Below are 20317 nucleotides of genomic sequence, written 5' to 3'. Positions count from 1 at the left end.
CTTGGGAGTGACTGCACTTGTGTGCCTGTCTGGGCAAGCTAGAGTCTGTCTGTGCCTGACACCCTCTGACAGTTCGGGAGTGCAAACGTGTAGATGTGAGGGTGTGTGTGAGTGAGTGTGTGTGTGTGTGTGTGTGTGTACGTAGCCACAGCTGCTAGCAGAAGTTCTAATTAGAGAAACAAGAACATTCAGTGTAAAGTTTAATTTTAGAGATTAATTTTCTGGTTTTCGTTTTCCCTGGCAATCAATAAAGCTACCAAGAAAATAGACCAAAGAATCGCTTTCTCTCTAAGTCTGCACGTGTGTGGAAGGTGAGGCTGTCTGTGTAAGAAGACCTAGGCAGAAATGGTCAATACAGGCAAAAATAATAGTAGGGGGTCCCCTGTCCCCTCCTCCTAGCTCAGGCTCGGTCTCAGGAATGGGCCTGAGGGAGAAGGAGCTGAGTCCCTCCCTCCTTGGAGCTGGGAAGTGGCCAGGCTGCCTCCATACAAGGGCAGGACATCCCCGTGCCAGCTGGCCAAGAACTGGGGCCTGCGGCCACGGCTCACCACCTGGACCTCACAGATGTCCCCTCTGAGGAAAGAGGGGTGCTCCAATCGCCAGGGCCCCAAGGAGCACAAACTCGGGGTCCAGGCAGGCTCAGTGGTGACAGGCAGGTGGCCATGACTGCCCAGGCCCAGGGAAACCTAGTGGACAGCTATTCCCTCCTGCCCAAGCCTCCCCTTCTCCCTCCTCCTCTGCTTTCCCACTCAGCCATCTCCACAGGAAAGCTCAACCCTGATGGACCATGGGCCGCGGTGTCCCCACAATCTGTACCTCCCAAGTCCCCCAGGGAAGGGGGACGGGGAGCCAGAGATGTTGTACAGGTGACTGTCATGCCCTTGGCAGGTGTAGGCCTGGCTAGCCTGGAGGAAGATGGGAGAGGGGGCTGGAGGAAGATAGGAGAGGAGGTTGGGGGAAGATGGGAGAGGGGGCTGGAGGAAGATGGGAGAGGGGGCTGGAGGAAGATGGGAGGGGGGCTGGAGGAAGATGGGAGAGGGGGCTGGAGGAAGATGGGAGGGGGGCTGGAGGAAGATGGGAGAGGGGGCTGAAGGAGGGGAAGGAAGAGCTCATATGGCTCAGGCAAAGTGAGGAGCATCAGGGGTGAGCAATGTTGGCGGCCCAAGGGTTATCCTCTCCAGCTTGAAATATGAGCTCACTCCCTGGGCACTGAGTGTGCTGGGAAAACTTTAGCCAGGGGAGTTGGGAGGGCAGGGGGTTGTACATAGACATGCACACTGAAGCACATCAGGGTGGGAGTGGTGGGGGAGAAAAGGCCGTGTCAGAGCTTTAGAACAGGACGTGGGACCAGCGCCCTTGGGTGGTGGCAAGGTGCCCTTTTGAAGACCCCGGGGCACGCTGCAGGGCTTCAGCTCATGGGATAGAGGAGGACAGAGGGGGTCAGACAAGATTTAGAGAATTTCTGCCTCTGACCCTGCCACTGGAATTGAGTATTTCTCCAGTCGGGGCTCGTGAGGACGTCCTCAGCCCTGCAGAGGTAATGTGTGGGGACAACAGCTCTTCATACCCCCCCCAAGTCTGGGGAAGGCAAGGGTCGCCCCAGACACCCCCACCTTTGGAGGTCCTTTCCATCTCCCTCCACTGCCCACTCCCACCTGCTAGGAGAGTTCCCCTTTGTCACCCCGGTCTGTCTCCCACTCTTCCCACCCAGGCATTCATCTTGACCAGCTTTAATGAACACGCGGCGGGGGGGAAGGGGGGCGGTTATCTCACCCCCTCTGAAGGGAGAGCCCTCCCAGAACCCAGGTCAGGAGGCTGCAGAGTTTAGAGACAGGACTGAGGTACATACCCACCATATTTTGCCTCCCTCCTCCCTGGGCAACTGCTCTTCAGGGCCAGAGGGCAAGAGCGAAGGGAGGAGAGTGACGGGAGCGGTGTGAGCACAGTCCCTCCAGGACCCACACTCCAGGGACCCAGCAAAATAAACAGCAGTGAACGGAGCGGCAGAAAGGAAACCCCGATGTTTTGGGGCCAGCGCCAAGAAGAGGAGAGCAACATTTGCACGGGTTTGAGATGGAGCATTGGGGCTGACATCCGGCCCCGGCCTCAGACCCACTGACGCCACTAGCAGGTTGGAAGTCAGCCCTGCTGTTCACCAAACCACCGCCCCCTCCGTAGAGAGAGGCCCTGGTGGGGCCAGGCAGCGAAGGAAGGAAAGCCCCCTCCGGCCTCTAGACCTCCCAGCTGCACAGCGAAGGCCTCGCCCTTGCGACGGGCCCCACGCGGTGCCACAGCACAGTCGCCGCTAACAGTCAGAAGATTCATTGAAAGGCTGAACGGGAAATCTCGAGTGTGCGTGGAGGAAGGGGAGGTGTCCCCCTAGGAACTGACGGGCGGGGCTGGAAGAGCCGACCGTGTCCGGGGCGGGGTTCCCCGGAGCCGCCCACCCCCTCCCACCCGTCGGTCTCTTTATGTGCAGGAAAGGCGGGGGGATCCGAACCCCATCGGGGTCCGTCCCGCGCACCCTCGCCTCCCTGCTCCCCGCGCCGTGCCCAGCACAGCCTCAGTCACCATCACGACTCCCCCCACTACACGCCAGGGGCACGGTCCGACGAGGGGCAGGAGGGAGGACGCTGGGCCTGCCGGGGGGCAGCGGGGGGGGGGGGGGGCGGAGGTCACAGTGAGGTCTCTACGCAGGAGCCGTGGCGGTGCAGCGGCCGGTGGCTGTGGCCCAGACACCCCTCCTGCCGGTGCACGATGAGGACCGGGAAGTAGAGGGCGTCGTGGTAGGGCGGCGGCGGCCCGGCCTCCTCCTCGTCGTCGTCCTCGTCGTCCCCCATGCTGGCCTGGCTCGACAGGCGCGTCTGCTCGGTGGGGCAGCTCGCCTCGTTGACGCTCCCGCTCCGGCTGCGCCACAGGCAGCTGCGTCGGGAGCCGTAGAGGCGGCCGAGCGAGAAGCGGCTGCCCCCGCAGCCCGGGCCGCCCCCGGGCCCCGGGCCGGCCCGCGGGCTGGCGCAGACGCTGAGCGCGCTGCGCGAGAAGATGGACGAGCTGCTGACGGCGCGCTGGCAGTGCTCGCAGCTGCGCCGGTACGGGGCCACGCCCGCCGCGCCCGGGCCGCCCACCCCGCCGTAGCGGCACGCGGGCGCGTAGCCGCCGCCCGCCGCCCCCGCGCAGCGCGCCCCCAGCCCCGCCAGGTCCATGAGCACCGCCTCCGAGTAGCTGGGCACCAGCTGCTGGTTGGAGCGGATGTGCCACTCGAGCTCCGTGCTGTCCACCGTGTTGACGCGCGGCAGGCGGTGCGTCAGCGGGGGCAGCAGCTCGTCGCTGGGGCTCAGGCCGCCGCCCGCGCTGCTCGCCGAGCCCGGGCCCTCCAGGCCGAAGAGCTTCTCCACGTGGTAGTGCGCGTAGGCCGTGCGGTACTCGGCCAGCACGCGCAGCGGCCACGACAGCGTGAGCAGCGCCGCGGCCCAGAAGGCCGACGAGCAGGCGTACCACGGCGGCCGGGCCGGGTCCGGGAAGGCCACCATGAACTCGCGGAAGTCCACGTTCTTGAGGTGCATGCCCTCGCGCGCCTCCATGTAGTCGTCCAGGCCCTCGTTCTCGGCGAAGAAGCGCGCGCGCTGGCACAGGTAGGCGTTCTCGGCCTCCACGCTGGCGAAGCTGAAGCACTTGGTGAAGCGCAGGCGCGTGGCCGGCGCGCCCTCCAGCCCCACCAGCGCCTTGGACACGTCGCGGACGCCGCAGCGCGCGTAGTCGAACTCGGCCTCCGCCACGTGCGTGTTGACGCGCTCATGGTAGACCTGCGGCGCCGGGGAGGGCGGCGGGAGTCGCTTCTGTCGGCTCACCCTCGTCCGCCCCATCGCCGCTCTTGCTGCCCGCTCGAACCCTAAGCCTGCCCCGCTTTAGAGCCCGCTTGGAGCCGGGTAGGATCTTAATACCTGCTTTACAGAGCAACGCAGGCCCTCAGAGTCGTCATCCATTAGAGAGGAGGATGGGCTGGAAGTCGGACCTACCCGGGTGCACGCTAATTTTAATTAAGCCCTGCTTCATCAGGGGGTCAGGCGCTGGCCCTGAACTGCCCGTCGGGCTTGCCCGACCTTTTTGCCCCGTCTCCCAAGTCCCACGCTGCCCCTTCTTCCCTTTTCCAAGTGTGTTCCCAGATGGGCCACGGAGGGCCCTGTCGACCGGTCTCTGCCTCTGGTCTTCCTGTTCCCACCTTAGCTCTCACCCAGCCCCCTCCATGATTGTCACAGGCCCCAGGCTTCTGTTTACCCATCCCAGCAGTGAGACAGAGATCACTCTCCACTGAGAAAATCTCCTCTTCTTCCAGGGCTCTAATAATGCCTTCTCCTGGCGGGTCCAGGAAGCGCTAATTAGCCCCCGCCCCCACCCCTGCATGGGGCCTCCCGTGCCTACCTCCACCTCTTTGCCAGCAGACTCCCACCTCTGGGAGCCTTGGACTTGGGATCCAGGGCCCTGGGTTTGAGTCTAGCACTACCACTTAGAAGCTGCAGACCTTGGGCAAGTCATTGAGCTTAGGATTCCTTACCTGTGGAAAAGGACCTGGGAGCAGCCACCTCACTGAACGGGTGAGAGCGTGCTGTGAGAGAGTGCGTGTGAAGCCATCTCCGACCATTAAGCACTAAGCTGAGATCCTGACAGACCCTGGGGCCAGACTGCCTGGGTTCAAATCCCAGCTCCACCACGTACTAGCTGTTTGACTTTGGGCAAGGTACTTAACCTCTCCAGGCCTCAGTTTCCTCATCTGTAAAATGTGGATAGTAGTTACCTAACTCATAGGGTTGTTATGAGGATTAAAGAAATGATTTGGTATTTATGATGTATGTCGGGCAGGGCCTGGCTGCTACGTGTTTGCCGTCATTACCGTGGTTGGTACTGCCCTCCTGTTTCAGTGTCCACAGAGCTCACTGCTGCCTGAGTTCCTCCCCCTGGGGGCAATCAGTCAGGGTCCCAGCGCCCCCCCCCCCAGCCCCTCACCTGGGTGGTGGTGTAGGCGTCTCCATTGCGGTATCGGGTGACCTGGCGGGTGCGGCGGACATAGTGGTAGCTGATGGCCTTCCACCAGATACAGGGCGTGGCCTGCTGCATGCGGCCCACGCGCTCCCGCACGCTGCTCACATCAACGCGGTGCTGCAGCTCATGGCGGGCTTGGCAGTGCCAACACTCCACCAGGTAGACGGCGTACAGCATGAGCAGGAAGGCCAGGGGGATGTAGACATAGCCGTTGGAGCAGGGGCTGTCGTGGTACATGAGGCTGTTGCCCTGGTAGGCGCTGCTGAAGGTGAGGCGGGTCACCGTGGTTACGTGGCACCAGGCCACGGCCCCCAGACAGCCGTACATGAGCAGCGAGAGTAGCAGGCACTTCCAGTGGGACTCACGGCAGAGGGACTTGGTGAAAGAGGGCTGGATGGGACGCTGCTGCTCACATGGGCAGGGGAAGGTCCGAGATGATTGGGAGTGAGACAGAGTGGCAGGACCCGGCACAGAGATGGATGGAGGGGTGGAAGCCAGCATCAGAGATGACAGGCAGACAGGGTCATGGAGAGAAGAGGTTAAGACCGAGATGGGAGCCGAGGACCAAAGATAAATGCAGAAATGACCCAGAATGAGGCATGGGGACAGGAGAAGAAAACAGAACACCAATACAGGGAAGTGTGGAGAGAGACAGACACCCCAAAAGGCAGAGAGGGATCAGAGCCAGAGACGAAGGGAGGAGGCCCCGGGTGGCAGAGAAGACACAGATGGATAGGATGGCACCCAGAGAAACAGAGTCCAAAGACAGACATAAAGATGGCCATGAAACAGGAGGTGTGGATGGGGAAGACAAGGGAGGACAGATAGGCATCAGCGAAGGCAGGTCCCCAGCCAGGACTCCTTCCAGGTGTTCCAGGAAAGTGGGGAGGGACCCACTGACATCACCTTCCCACTTAACAGGTGGGACCCTCACATCTTCCCGATTCTTTGAGTCCTGGGTTCTAGAGGAGCCAGTCCTCTTTGACCCATCCACCTCCCTCACAGACAATTAGTCTCATACCTCCTTTGGAGGGGTTGGGGGGTGCCCAGGAAACCCCAAGCTCTGACTCTCCCCACAGTCTGACCCCAAGGCCTCCTGTAAGTCTCCTTCCTGGACCCTAACATCCTTCCCCTGTTCTAAGATGAGAAGAAGAGGACTGACATCTCTGAGTAGAAGGCAGTCCAGGAGGAGACAACCAGAAGGGCAGAGACAAGTGGCTGGGGAGCGGGGCTGTGGGACCACGTTAGCGGGGTAGGGAGGAAGACGTTTGCAGTCCAGTCATTTGTCAAAATGATTCTTGGGGCTCTCTGGGGGCCTGTTAAAGCACTTGGCCCACTCCATCCCACGGTCACCCCAGTGAGTTGTTTACACGTCTAGACTGGGTGCTCCTGAGGGCAGGGTCTCATTCTCTGCATCCTGGGTGCCCACCGTGGTGCTGGCGCCCAGCAGCCACTTAATAGATGAGAATTGAGTTGGATTTCTGGTGGTGGGCTGTGCTTTCCCACTCCTCCTCCCTGCTGTCTGGCTTTAGGAACCCCCCCCCAACACACACACCTGCCACTGAGATCCTGACTTCCTCCAGTTCCCCAGGCCTGACCTGGAGTCTAGCCACGGGAAGGGAGAAAAGGGTAGAAAGGAAGGGCACAGTCACAGACAGCAGGCCCTGGACCTGGTGTGAAATGCGAGGAAAGATCTGGAAGTGTGGTTGGGTAGGTGGGCTAGGCAATAGCACACAGCATATACAAACAAGATTAGGGTACATGTACCTTCCCGGGAGCCTTGTCCTTGGGGGGTGTGTAGATGTGCACCTCCGTGGGCCCGCCTGAGTGTGCACGTGTCCCATTGACAGCACATCTGAAAGGGTCTCTACCTGCAGGTCTGTCCCTGTCCCTGTGCTTCTGCCCTAGTGCAGTGTGTATGTGTGTGCACGAGTGTGCTTGGGAGATGGGGGGAGGGGAGCAGTGCCACTGGTACCTTCCTCAGTCTCTTTGTTTCCAGGTTCAGACGACTGAAGAGTAGGGCCCCCAACTAGGGATATGCTTATTTCCAACACTCTGAAGGATTCCTGGGCTCAGGGCCCCCCTGGGAGTGGGGGAGCTGCGTGGACATTGGGGGAGAGAGGTGCACTCACACACTCCCAGTGACCCCAGGGGGAATCGCCTCTGTACACATTTGACCTTCTTAGGACCACAGCTCAGGTACCACCCCCATTTCCCCATGGTACTCTCCTGCCTCTGTAGCCCCTACAAGTCGCCCTTCCTGGCCTTCAAGATAGCATTCCCTCCGCCAAACAGGATTCCTGCCACCGTCCCCACCCCATCCGCCCGGGGTCCGCGAGGCTCCGCCCCTAGGCCCCTCCCCCTGCCCAGGACCCCCCCCGAGCCCCGCCCCCGGCGCAGCCCCTTCCCCGCCACCGCGGACAGCTCCGGCCGCCGGTGGGGGCATCGGCGCGGGACTGCGGCTGCGGCGGCCGACTCGGGGTGCGGGGCGCCGGCCGCGCTGCGGCGGAACCGGCGGGGGCCGCGCGCGGCGGGGGATGGGGGGCCAGGCTGCGGCCGCGCCCGGGGAAGGGGCGCCGCCTGTTCTCACCTCCTCTCGGGCGGGGCCCTCGTCCGCCGCCGCCGCCGCCGCCGCCGTGGGCTCCTCCGGGACCCCGGGGCCGCCACCTCCGCCGCCGCCGCCGGCGCTCTCTCCCGCGGCCGAGCCAGGGGGGGACATGGCGTAGAGGGGGTGCGTCGAGCTCAGGGCTTCCCGGGGGGCTGCCGGGGGCCGAGGGCATCCTGCGCTGGCCCTGGGGAGGGGGCGGGAGGGGGCGGGGCCCTCGCTGCTCCCCACCCCCCGCCGGGGGGAGGGGGCCTGGAAAGGGCACCGGGGGTAGGGGGCTAGGGGCTGGGGGGTGGGGAGGCGGGCTGGGGGGCCGGGCCGGGGGGGGCCGGGGCCGGGGGCGGGTGTCACCTTGAGGCCCTCGCGGCGCCGCTCCGCCTCCCGCCCGCTCCCGCCGCCGCCTTTTGTCTGAGCCGAGCTGGAGCCAGCGCGCCCCCCCTCTTCCTCTCAGCGCAGGAGCCCCGCCCCCGGCCCCCCAAACTCCGCCTTCCTCAAGCCTACCTAATAGCCACCCCCCCAAAGAGGAGAAGCAACAGGGGCTCCCCGCACCCCTTCCCCACTCCCAGCCTTGCTCACCTCACCACCGCCCCCCATCCCGGGAAGATCTGTGCAGCAACTCCTTCTGTCCCTTCTCGGTGGAGGGGGCACCAGCGGTTCAACCAACATCCCTCCCCGTCGTTGGTTCCCGCAAGTTCCTGGGGCCGAGGGTGGGGAAAGGAAATTGAGCCTTGGAACCCTAGGGAAGATCCTTATTCCCAGTTGGGTGGTAACGCTTAAGGCGGGAGCCAGCCTTCAGAGGCCAGACCCAAGTGAACAGAGATGGAATCGGGTGAAAGGGAAAGGATTGGAGCTAGATGTGAGAAAGGACTAACAGAGGGCAGAGGGGAGGACATTGGAATGGGGCTTCACAGAGCCATTTTCCTTCCCTAGAGAAACAGTCCCAAAGAAGCAATGAAGCGTGTGCATTGCCCTAGGCTGGAGATCAGGAAACCTAAGTTCCAATTCTTAATCCTGGCTCTGCCATTAAGGGGTTGTGTGACCTTGGGCAAGTGCCTTCCCCTCTTTAAGCCTTAGTTTCCTCATCTGTGCCTTGAAGAAGTTGCCTGGACAGTCTCTAAGCCTCTGCCCTTCTTCTGTGGGTGTAGGAGGCAAAATCATAGGCCCCAGGCCAGGCTGAGTGACTGCAAGTAGCCCACCCCTTCCTGCCATCCACCCACACTGCTTCTCCCTGTACTGCCTGGGACGGGCAGAAAGAAAACTGACATGCATTCATTCATTCCTGGATGCATCCATTCAATAAACAGGCATTGGCTACCTCCTCTGTACCCTGTTCAGAAATGAAACATACAATATTCTACCCTCAAAGAGCACAAAGTCTAATGGGGAGGGGGCAATCATTATGATAAAATAGTATAAAGGCTATGCTTATTCAATCTGTGGGTGCACACTGTGGAATCCTAGTGTGCCCTGTGCTACATTAGAGTCTTTGACATATAGTAACTGGTCCCCCATTTACCCACAAGGAACCAAGGTATAGGGAGTGTGAATGATTTACTAAAGGTTACCTGCTAGTATTCACAGAGCTAGTCCTAGAATCCAGATCTTTCCCATTCCAAAGGCCATGGGGATATTTGTGGGTAGGAAGTTAGCTTAAGGCAAAGTTTTGGAGAATCTAGTCTTTGGGACGGGACAAGCACACCAATCTGCTGGGATTCTCACCTGAGGCAGAGTAGCCACAGCCTCTGTCCCACCCCACCCCACCCCCCACACCCACTCCTGGGCCTTCCTCCATTTTCCTATTCTCCTCTTTCCAGGCAAAGTGAAGGTGGCCGACTGGCTGCCTCCTGCTTCAGAACCATCCAGCCTGCATGATCCTCCACGGGTCAGTCATTCTGTCCTCCAGACCCGAACAGAGGAAGGGTGTGGTCCTGAAGAGGCAGGCCTCGCCCCCTTTCTCATGGCAGAGGAGGAATCTCACTTGGTGGCTAACTCCAGTGTCTCCCACCCATATTTTGTGGGAAGCCCTGCCTCACATCTAACTCCAACCCTTCTTCTGGTCTCAGCCGGTTCCACCTAGTTCAGTCCTCACTGCAGACAGAGTGCAGAGTTCCTAGCCCTGCCGTTTCCTAACCCAGATAGGAGGATCACACTCCCCATTTAGTTGTTGTAATCTTGCTCCTATTCCCCACGCCTACTGCCTGCCTGTCTCCACCTCAGGGGGGCTTTGGAGGAGAGCTGGCCCAACTCCTTTTGGCCAATCCCAGAGCTCCCAAGAGATAAAGGACCCCTGACAACGCCCCCCGCCCTTCTCCATTCACACACATCACCCTTCCTTGGAAGCTCAGGGGAAAGAGGGGTGAAGGGAGGGGGCGAGGAAGGAGCCAGCTGACCAGCTGGTCACCATGGCAACAGGGCCTGTTTCCTGAAGAGGAGCCTGGCTGGGGTGGGTGGAAGCTGGGAGTGGGGGTACTACAAAGGGAACCAGAAGAAAACAGCAGAGAGAGAAGAGGACTGGAGGGGCCGAGGAAGCAGTCAGGGCCCTGACCATGCTGAGGCCCGAGTCAGAGTCCCCAGGTCACCCTTCCAAATGGCACTGTATGGTCCCTCTCCCCGTTCTGAAGTATCCCCAGAAGGGCTTCCTGTCAGAGTGCAGGCAGGGTCTGGAAGCAGCGAGTGACTCAATGCTGACCTCATGTGGCCAGAAAAGGGGCTGCTACACACCTGTTGGGGTTCCGAGCGAGACGCAGGATTGAGTTGGGATAGGTTTTTCCTTAAATTCAGCCTCTGTCTGAAGGAAAGGGTGGTCACTGCATACTCCTGAGTTCTTGTGTCCTTGTGGTGGGTTCAGATGCCCCAACTCCTTAGACCTTCATAAAGGAAACAAAATTTCATTGAAAATGTTTTTCAGGAGCGCCTGGGTGGCTCAGTCATTAAGCGTCTGCCTTGGGCTCAGGTCAGGATTCCAGGGTCCTGGGATCAAGCCCTGCATCAGGCTCCCTGCTCCGCCAGAAGCCTGCTTCTCCATCTCCCACTCCCCCTGCCTTTGTTCCCTCTCTGGCTGTCTTTCTGTCTGTCAAATAAATAAAACCTTTAAAAATAAATAAATAAATTAATTAATTAATTAAATTTAATTTAAAAAAAGAAAATGTTTTTCAAAGTTTTGGATTAGGGACAGGAGAACCTGGCCCTGTCCTTCCTGACTGGTTTGATCTTGGGCAGTTCAACTCACCTCTCTGGGTTGCAGCTTCCCAACTTTAAGATGGGGATGTGATAGTGCCAGGTCTGAGCCCATGTAGTGTGGGTCTGGAGTTCCTGACTGTATTTTTGCTCTAGCCTTTGAGGATGAGAGAGGAACATGTCAGGGGAGGAAATTGCGAACATCTGAAATCACACTGACCTCAAGGGAAGGAGATGCCTCAATTTCCTTGGGCTTTCCCCTCGTGGCTTCTCACTGCCTCATGCTCAATACATCCTCTCCACTCTGGTTCTCCACAGGGATGAAGAGCAGTGGGGCATCTCCTCCCATCTGCCCACCACTCTTCTCTCTTGACTCACCCCTCTAAGCACACACACTAGGGTACCTCTCTTCTCCCCAGCCCTCTTCCCTTCCCCTCACTCCACTGGGTATCGACCCCGCTGTGTGCCCCCACCGCACCCTGTTCTCACTCCTGTCTTAGCACAAGCACTCTATTATCATTGCCAGGGAGATTTTTGAAGGCTGGGACCATGGGACATTTTTGAATGGGGGTAGGATTAGTGGTTGTTGGTTATTACCGTTACTATGATACTTGGTTTTGCTTCCAGCAGAAAGACCAATGTCAGGCATATAGGAAAAGCCCCATACATGTTTGTCAAACAGAGGAAGAGATGGATGAATAAAATGAGGTTACATGGAGGAGGGCAGTAGAAAAGCTGGTTCTTAGCTGTCTATACTCACTTCAGCTTCCTTCCCCCAATGCCAGAGCTGGAAAAGGGAAATATTCCCTTGGGGATGATCTTCTAAGGTCATTGATGCCCCTGGGTTGATGGCACTTGGGGTAGAGGATGAATCATGGGGCACAGGTTGGGGCTCACTATGTGGGTGGAGTTTGCCTACAACCTCCCTAGGCCCTTTAGGCCCAGGGAAAGCAGGGACAGGGAAGGAGGAAAGATGTGCTGGCACTGGGGCTGTGGCTGTGGTGGGGACCTCAGCAGAGCATGGCCCAGCATGTCTGGGGCCTCCCCATTCTGGCCCCACCATGAGGAACTAAACTTCCCTGACCCCTAGGGGTAACCAGATGTTGTAACTGCCCAGAGCCAATGTTTCATCCCCGTAAAGAATGACCAGTCTGCTTTTTTAGACAACAAAAAAACATGACCACTCTGCATTTTTTTTTAAGACAACAGCTTGCCTGAGAAAACTCACTTTCAAAAAAACAAAAACAAAAACAAAAACACCATCCTTGGGGCGCCTGGATGGCTCAGTTGTTAAGCGTCTGCTTTTGGCTCAGGTCGTGATCTCGGAGTCCTGGGATCAAGCCCCACATCGGGCTCCCTGCTCAGCAGGAAGCCTGCTTCTCCCTCTCCCACTCCCCCTGCTTGTGTTCCCTCTCTCCTGTGTCTCTCTGTCGAATAAATAAATAAAATCTTAAAAAACAAAAAAACATCCTTGTGCCCAATTCTATGTGATCTGGGAAGTTGTTGCAGGAGACCCTCTATCCAGGACACAAAGGGAGAACTGGTCCTTTAAAGACAGTAAGTATCCCCTTTCTTTCCCTACCCAAACTCCCGGGCACCGATAGATGAGAAAACCACAGAAATTGAGAGATATGGGTAGGAGATAGAAAGCAGTGCTCTCCCTGCAAGATGCCCAGCCTGTGCAGACGATTAATAAATATTCCTTTAAAAACAAACGAAAAGGGGCGCCTGGGCGGTTCAGTTGCCTAAGCGGCTGCCTTCGGCTCAACTCATGATCCCGGGGTCCTGGAATCAAGCCCCCATTTGGGCTCCCTGCTGGATGGGGAGCCTGCTTCTCCCTCTCCCCCTCCCCCTGCTTATGCGTGCTCTCTCTCTGTGTCAAATAAATAAATAAAAATATTTTAAAAAAAATAAAAAATAGGGCGCCTGGGTGGCTCAGATGGTTAAGCGTCTGCCTTCGGCTCAGGTCGTGATCCCAGGGTCTTGGGATCGAGCCCCGCATCAGGCTCCCTGCTCAGCGGGGAGCCTGCTTCTCTCTCTGCCTCTCTCTCTCTCTCTCTCTCATGAATAAATAAATAAAATCTTAAAAATAAAATAAAATAAAAATAAAAACGAATGAATGAATGGAAAAAATGAAGAAATGGAAGAAAGGAAGGAAAGAAAATGCGTGAAATTAATGAATGCAAAGAAGGAACAGAAAAATATGAATGCATGGATGGATGAATGAATGAATGGGTGTATGAATGAATAAATGAATGAATGAGTGGGTGAATTAACGCATGAGTGACTCAGGACCGGGTAACCCCTAACTCGAAGCCAACCCAGAGGGCGGGGTAAGGGGGATTCCGGAGGGCGGGGCCTCGGTCCGGAAGCGCCTGTCGGGGGCGGGGCCTGAGGGGCGGGGCGAGCGAGCGAGTCCGACTGGGCAGTCCAGCTGCCGGAGTAGCCGCTGCGGTGGAAGCTTCCCCCGCTCCGAGGCTCGCCTGCGCTTCTCGCCGACCCCTGGGGCTCCCGCAGCCCGGGAAGGAGGCCACTCCCGGCCGGGCGCCAGCTCTGCAGGGCGGACCTGCAACCCGGAAAGGCGGCGCGGCGGAGCCCGGAGCCGGATCCTACTCGGACCTGGCCCCCGCGGGCCGGCACCGCTGGCATGTCGGAGGCGCGGAAGGGGCCGGACGAGACAGATGAGAGCCAGTATGACTCGGGCATCGAGTCTCTGCGCTCTCTGCGCTCCCTGCCCGAGCCCACCCCGACCCCAGCCTCTGGGCTCTCGGATGGCGGCGGCCCCCAGCCCTGGACTCAACCTCCGGGAACAGCCGAAGAGCCACAGAAGGAAGACACAGATGGGGAGCGAGCTGACTCCACCTATGGTTCCTCGTCGCTCACCGAGCCCCTGCCCTTCTTGGGGGGCACGGAGACCGAGAACCCAGCCCCACGCTCGCCGCTCGCCGCCGCGGGGGCGCTGAGCCCTCAGCAGCTGGAAGCACTCACTTACATCTCCGAAGATGGAGACACGTGAGTATGGGGTCTAGGGTGAGACAGGGACCCCTTCCAATTGATGCTAACTCCCGGCGCGCCAGGATCTTCAACAGGCCGGGAACCCACTCTGTGAGGATCCCTCAAGACACCGGCGCTGGAAGGGGCAGTCCCCACTCTCTCTTCCAAACTCGACTTCACTCTCAGCCCACTTTTGAGCTCTGGCCAGACCCGGACCAGAGGCCCTGGCATCATCTCTCTGCCCTCCCTTAGGGAGGTGGGCAGAGCTGACAGGGCCCTTACCAGACACCTGGAACCCCAGCTAGCAGCTTGGAAAGCTACCAATGACCCACCCTTGGAAGGGAAAATTCCCCTGACCAGTCCAGGGTTTTTTTGTGTTTTTTTTTTGTTGTTGTTGTTTTTTTTCTCACTGGGGGAGAGGGCATCCTTGTTTGCTCACTATCTGGGATTCCCAGCCCCTGACCTCAGAATACCCTGTCTCAAGGAACAAAAGGTGCCAATTACAGGTTGCCAGTGGGGGTCAGGAAGCAAAGGATGTGGGTACTGCCAGGGTGCAGAGCTGAGGCTAGCCCTAAGAAAGAGGGGGTGAGCCAGGCTGGGGCACTCTTGCCCCAGCAGACAGGCGGCTGGCTGCCCAGCTTACTTCCTTCTCTGCTGCAAAAGGGGAAGTGAGGGCTGGAGTCAGCTTTACCGACACCCTCCACCTCCTGAGCCCCCCAAGTCCCCCTCACTGTCCTGTCTGATCCCTTTACTTTACTCTTCCTCCCCCAGGCCCAGGTGAAGTTTGGTGGGGACTGGGCTGGGGGGCAGGCAGTTGAAGTAAGAAGCAGTTTGTGTGGGAGGGACTGGCCAGCTGAAGATTTGCCCCTTAGGAAGAAGAAACACTGTCAGGTGAGGACTTGGAGGCGAGAAACAGAGTGGAGTGGGCTGGGGTCCCAGATCCGGGGATGCTGGAATGCATGGCAGTGGGGAGGGTAGAGGAGGCCGGAGGTGTCTGTCCTGACCTGCTTTTTGGAGATGGGAGGGTCCTAATCCTGGGTTGCCTTTGACAAAGATAGCCTGTGGACCCGGTGGGTGGGAGAGGAATGACCCGAGGCCTTTTTGTGACCTGCCCAGATCAGCAGCCCTCAGGCCCAGAATCAAGATTTGGGGGGCTCCATGTGGAATACCTATGACTGACCTTTGACCTAGGGATTGAAGCCTTCTGACACTGCTGTCCTTTGTTAGCCTCTCTCTCTGTGTGCAGCCGTTACCTAGTTAGAGACAGGTGTTGTGTCTAGACTGTGGAATTGGGGTGGGTGGGGTGGAGAAGAGGTGTCAAGACTCCCCAGGAGGTCCCTAGAGGGGAGGGGGCACCCTCTTCCCTCCAGGGTGTCTGGCCTATAGGACTTATGGAAGTGGGAAGAGGAAGTGGGAGGAGGGGAGACAGGGAGAAAGGGAGGTGGCTACAGGAATGTGACCTAGAGAACAGGCTCTGGCCGAGGGGATTTCCAGAGCGGTTCCTCCCGCCCTCCCTCCGTCACTCTCTCCTGCCGCCCGCCACCAAGCCTGCCCCCCTCCTGCCTGAGCAGCCCCCTCCCCAGCCCAGATATGCCTTTACCCAAACTACCCCTCAGGGCAGTTAATGCCCCAAGGCAGCGGTCCCGGCCTAGACCCTCCAGCTCTGGCTTTCGTTTTCCCCACCTGATGTGGGGAAACCCCAGGACTGGAACTTCCCTTCCCTGCTGCCCCCTCCCACCTTAGCAAGAGGCCAAGGCTCTTTGGCCCCCAAGAGCCGCACGTTTTCTGCACTGCACAGACCTCCCCTTGGAAGTGGAGGCTGAGTGGAGGGCCTCTGGTCAGGCCCCACCCTGTCCGCGCTGTCTGAAGACTGACCCTCTCGATTCCCCTGTGAAGGGCAGCAGAACAGGATGCCTCGCTGGCTCCTGGCTCCTCTTCCAAGAGCTTCTGTTTTCTCTCCCCTGGAATGTGTAACATTGAGTCGCTGCGAGTGGGGATAACCCCACTCCTGCCCTCTGAGTCCTCCCTGTTGGGGTTGGCGGAGGTGGGGAGCTCAGGCCGGAAACCACCTCTGTGCTACCCCGGCAGCTTTCAGTTTGGCTTTGAGCTCTAGCCGGCCTGCCAGGGCCCTGGGGCCAGAGGGGAGTGGGGTGTGGGCAGGCCAAACAGGAAGGACCTTGTCCCATCAGCACCCTGCCCACGCTCCCACTCTGCCAAGGCCCTCCTGAAGGCCAGAGATGGGAACTTGGAGCTCGCAGCCCCAGGATCCTGGCTTCCCTCACCAACCCTCGCTTCCTGGCCCGAACTCTCACTTCCTACACCTACCTACCCTGTGAATGGCTTCTTAGAGATTGATGTGTTCTTCCTTCTAACCCCAGGACCCCAGGACCCTAGCTCACTATCTAGAGCCCAAGCCCTGACACTAATCCCTGTTCCTGCTGCCTCCCCCTCCCAGGCTTGTCCACCTGGCGGTGATCCACGAGGCCCCAGCTGTGCTGCTATGTTGTCTGGCTTTGCTGCCCCAGGAGGTCCTGGACATTCAGAACAACCTTTACCAGGTGGGTGGGGGGAGAGGGTGGGCTCTGCCCAGATACCTACACCTGCCCCATTAGGCTGCACACTCCGGAAACCGGACGCCAGGCACTGGGATAGAAGCTGGTGATACGGACAGGAGTAAGACAGCCTCTGCCCCCTGGGCGAGGGGGCTCATGTCAACACCTAGTTACGTAGCCCGGTGACAAGGATTGTGATAGAGACACATACCAGCTACTGTGGGATCCAGTGTCTGTGGGGGCAGCCAGGGAAAGCTGAATTCAGGAGGAGGCATCTGCGTGGAGCCTTTTAAAAGAGGAGTACGCCAGGTGGAGGCTGCCTGGTACCTCTGTCTTTCCTCCCTCCAACCTTCCCTTGTCACCTGGCCCCTGGGGACAGCAGAGGTCTCCCCAGAGGGGGAGGGGGTAGACCCCGCCACCATCTGTCCTTTCTCCAGGGGCTGTGGGGACCTGCAAGAAGAGAGGGGCCCACTTCCCTCACCCGGCCTCCAGAAATGGGGGTCCCAAGAGCTTGGTGGGCAGTGACAGAGGGAAGGGTTTAGCAGCGTTTCCTTGGAAGACCAGGGCCACAGCCTTTCTAAGCTGCCCTCAAAGAAGGTTCTGGCAGCTCGTAATTCCTGGGTTCACCCTAGCACGTTCCCAGAGGCAAGAGCATGCTAGAGTAGCCCCGGGCCCCTTTGTGCCTACAGACAGCACTCCATCTGGCTGTACATCTGGACCAGCCCGGTGCAGTTCGGGCCCTGGTGCTGAAGGGGGCCAGTCGGATGCTACAAGATCGACACGGTGACACGGCCTTGCATGTGGCCTGTCAGCGCCAGCACCTGGCCTGTGCCCGCTGCCTGCTGGAGGGGCGGCCAGAGCCAGGCCGAGGACCACCCCACTCCCTGGACCTCCAGCTGCAAAACTGGCAAGGTATGGGCGGCCTCAGGGCCCGTGGGATGAGAAGGGGGCAGGAGATGGACCAGTTCCAAGCACACAGGTACTCGCTACATCTTTGCTGAATGAATGGATGCATGAATGAATGAATGAATTTGAGAATTTACTGAGAGCCTGCTGTGTGCAAAAGAGAGAGCTAAACCTTGCCCTCAAGGTATTTAGTTTAACAGAGATTAGATGAACTCATTAATTCACATAACAAAAATGTACTGAGGGCCTTCTATGTGCCAGACATTATTCTGGGAGCCGGACTTGCATCTGTGAACAAAACAGAGAATGATGGAGGCCGGCAGTAAGGCTAAGCAGGGAGTTCTCTAGCAGGTTAGCAAGCAGTAAGTCCTGTGGGAAAAGCAGAGCAGAGTGAGAACTAGGACGGCAGGGTTGCGGGGTGGGTGTGATTTTGAAAGAGAATGGCCAGGGAAACCCTCAGGGAGCAGGGACATTTGAGCAGAGACTTGAAGGAGGTGAGGGATGTCACTTTGAATCTAGGTCTGGAGGCAGAGGGGGTTCCACGCCAGAAAGGAGTCAGCAGAAAGGTTAGGGGAGCCCAGGGCAGGAGGTGGCCCCTGGGGAGGGGCTGGGGCCTGGGGATCCTGGAGAGCTGTGAAGAAGGTGGTTTTGCCACAGGGCGTGAAGGCGGGTAGAGTTTGAGAGAGGTGGGGGGGGGGGGGAGGGAGAGAGAGAATGGGGGAGGGGTATGGGGGGGGAGGGTGCGCCTGTATGTGGGGTGTCACTCAGCCACCTAACCCCTGAAGCATGAAAGTTTCAATAACATGACTCTGAAAAGGTGGAAACTTTGAGTTCCTTTTCCCTCAGACTTTTGAGGGGGTTTTTTGGGTTTGTTTTATAACAGTCCTGTGATCAGAGGCACTGAGTTGGCAGTAAGTCCCTTGGGGCTGAGGGGCAGGGAGGTCCCTGGAAGCGGGGGAGAGAGAGTTGCTGGATGCAGATGAGCAGCCCCCACCCTCACCCCATCCCAGGTCTGGCCTGTCTCCACATCGCCACCCTGCAGAGGAACCGGCCGCTCATGCAGCTGTTGCTTCAGAACGGAGCTGACATTGACACGCAGGTGAGGGGGCCAGTCGGGACCCAGCCCGGGGCCTGCCCCACCGCCTGATCCAGCCCCGGCTCCCCTGCCCAGCAGTCAGAAGTGGTGGCCCTCACCTCCTTATCCAGGGCCCCGGGCCCAGCAGGATGCGGCTTGAGGCCCCTTGGCTGACCTCCTTATTCCCCTCCAGGAGGGCACGAGTGGAAAGACCGCGCTGCACCTGGCTGTGGAGACCCAGGAGCGGGGTCTGGTGCAGTTCCTGCTCCAGGCTGGTGCCCGGGTAGACGCCCGCATGCTCAACGGGTGCACACCCCTGCACCTCGCGGCGGGTCGGGGCCTCAGCAGCATCTCATCCACTCTGTGCGAGGCAGGCGCCGACTCCCTGCTGCGGAACGTGGAGGACGAGACTCCCCAGGACCTGGCTGAGGATGTAAGGGGCACAGGCTCGGCTCTGCTCTGCAGGACCTCCCACACCCATAGCAGAGGCAGGCGCGTAACAGCTGAAAGGGCCAAGGAGTCGGGATTCCGGGGTGTCATCCACAACCCACGACTCTGCCACTCACCAACTGTGGGACCTGGGGCAAGCCTCTGCCCCTCCCTCAGCCTGTCTTCTTAGTTGGTCAAGACCAGGGAGCTCAAACTTGGACTCTAACAGGATCAGTGAGGCCAACTAGGTATAAGACAGGGTGGTGGGGCCTGTGGGGGATCAGAGTCTATGCCCAAGGGTCACTCTACTTGGCTTCAGCAGATAGTCGCAGAGGAGGAATGTGGGCCCAGCACTTCCAAGTCTTGGAGTTTTTTAAGAGAAAGGTTAGGGGAGCCCAGGGCAGGAGGTGGCCCCTGGGGAGGGGTGGCCCCTTAAAACCTAGATTTCCTGTACAGTCTTTCCATTTTAAAATGTTCAGTGTAAAAAAGTATTCGGGGGCGCCCAGCTGGCTCAGTCAGTAGAGCATGTGACTCTTGATCTCAGGGTCATGAGTTCAAGCCTCACGTTGGGCCTAGAGCTTTCTTAAAAGAATATTCAAAATGTTTCATAAGTACTCCACCCCATTGCCAAAAATCCCTCCAGACCTATGGGCTAGATCGTCTCTGGGGTCCTGGTTAGCTCTGCTATTCTGACATTATCTTAGAGAGTGAGGGCTTGTTTAAGGCTTCAGGGCTCTGCCTAGCCCGGAGGGGCCTCTATTTGGGGAATTAGTAGGAAGTAGGAAGATTTGTTCCCCGATGTCCTTCAGCTGTCATTTGGTGGAGGGGAAAAGACCCAATCTGTCTCCCCAGCTCCCTTCCTCCACTGCTGCCTTTTCCCCATGGGCCCTGATCTTGCTTCTCTCCATTCTCTTTCTCAGCCCTTTGCTCTTTTGCCCTTTGATGACCTGAAGATCTCTGGGAAGCCACTGCTGTGTGCCGACTGAAGCCAGGGCAGAGTCTGGGGCCCCGGAGACTCCATCTCTTCCCGTGTGGAAGCTGGAGCCATAGCTGCTGCAGTTTGGGCCCAGACAATGTGCCCTCCTGGTGTCCTGGGGACTGCTGAGGCCACAGCCTAGGGCCAGCACAGTCCTGAGCTGAGAGGAGGGATCACAAGTGAGAGAAGGCCAGTCTGGAAAGAAGACCTTCCTAGGTGGACGGAGATTCTTGAAGACTCCCAAAGCCCCGGGTATCCTGGGCAAAGCCTGTTTGACTCTAGAAGATGGCGGGGGCTCTTGTTTCTACCCATGTCCAGTCAGCCTGAAACTGCCAACCAGTAGGAAAACATGGACTCTCCCGAGTGAGGAGAGAAACTGAAATCAGCAAGCAGGACCCTGAGGGGTTCCATCTCACTGCTGTTGAGGACTCTTGAACACTGTTGTTTAAAGACTTCACACAGAAGGCCCTGAACTGAGCCTTTGGGGAAGGGGAAGTTTCAATAACATGACACTAAAACAGCAGAGACCTTTAAAAAGTTTCCCCCCAGCGTTGTTTTGTGCATGT

General features: G+C 58.6%; 2 protein-coding genes across 6 annotated transcripts; one reads left to right on the top strand and one right to left on the bottom strand.

Annotated features, from left to right (window-relative positions):
* Positions 1–94: 94 nt before the first annotated feature.
* Positions 95–16154, bottom strand: TMEM151B (transmembrane protein 151B). 5 transcript variants are annotated; one of them, XM_045866964.3, is made up of 7 exons: positions 15689–16154; positions 10872–10976; positions 10364–10509; positions 8219–8337; positions 7628–7947; positions 5002–5442; positions 95–3803 (listed from the first exon to the last, which is right to left on the bottom strand). In XM_045866964.3, exons 5-7 carry the CDS (start codon positions 7754–7756, stop codon positions 2676–2678), a joined length of 1698 nt encoding a protein of 565 aa, XP_045722920.1. In that variant the 5' UTR covers positions 7757–7947; positions 8219–8337; positions 10364–10509; positions 10872–10976; positions 15689–16154; the 3' UTR covers positions 95–2675. The 5 variants fall into 5 exon arrangements, with proteins under 5 accessions (XP_045722920.1, XP_064453736.1, XP_064453738.1 ...); XM_064597666.1 differs by having other exon boundaries at positions 7628–8337; XM_064597668.1 differs by having other exon boundaries at positions 5002–5299; positions 7628–8337.
* NFKBIE (NFKB inhibitor epsilon) lies at positions 13227–20288 on the top strand. The gene is made up of 6 exons (XM_045866963.3): positions 13227–13831; positions 16269–16371; positions 17055–17277; positions 18282–18370; positions 18540–18779; positions 19696–20288. Exons 1-6 carry the CDS (start codon positions 13467–13469, stop codon positions 19759–19761), a joined length of 1086 nt encoding a protein of 361 aa, XP_045722919.1. The 5' UTR covers positions 13227–13466; the 3' UTR covers positions 19762–20288.
* Positions 20289–20317: the final 29 nt, after the last annotated feature.

This window comes from Mirounga angustirostris, unplaced genomic scaffold (genome assembly GCF_029215605.1).
Source record: "Mirounga angustirostris isolate CCGP_5_RB_7025 unplaced genomic scaffold, mMirAng1.0.hap1 SCAF_8, whole genome shotgun sequence".
NCBI lineage: Eukaryota > Metazoa > Chordata > Mammalia > Carnivora > Phocidae > Mirounga > Mirounga angustirostris.
The sequence above is the reverse complement of the archived record's forward strand: the minus strand, read 5'-3'. Positions and strand labels throughout refer to the sequence as shown.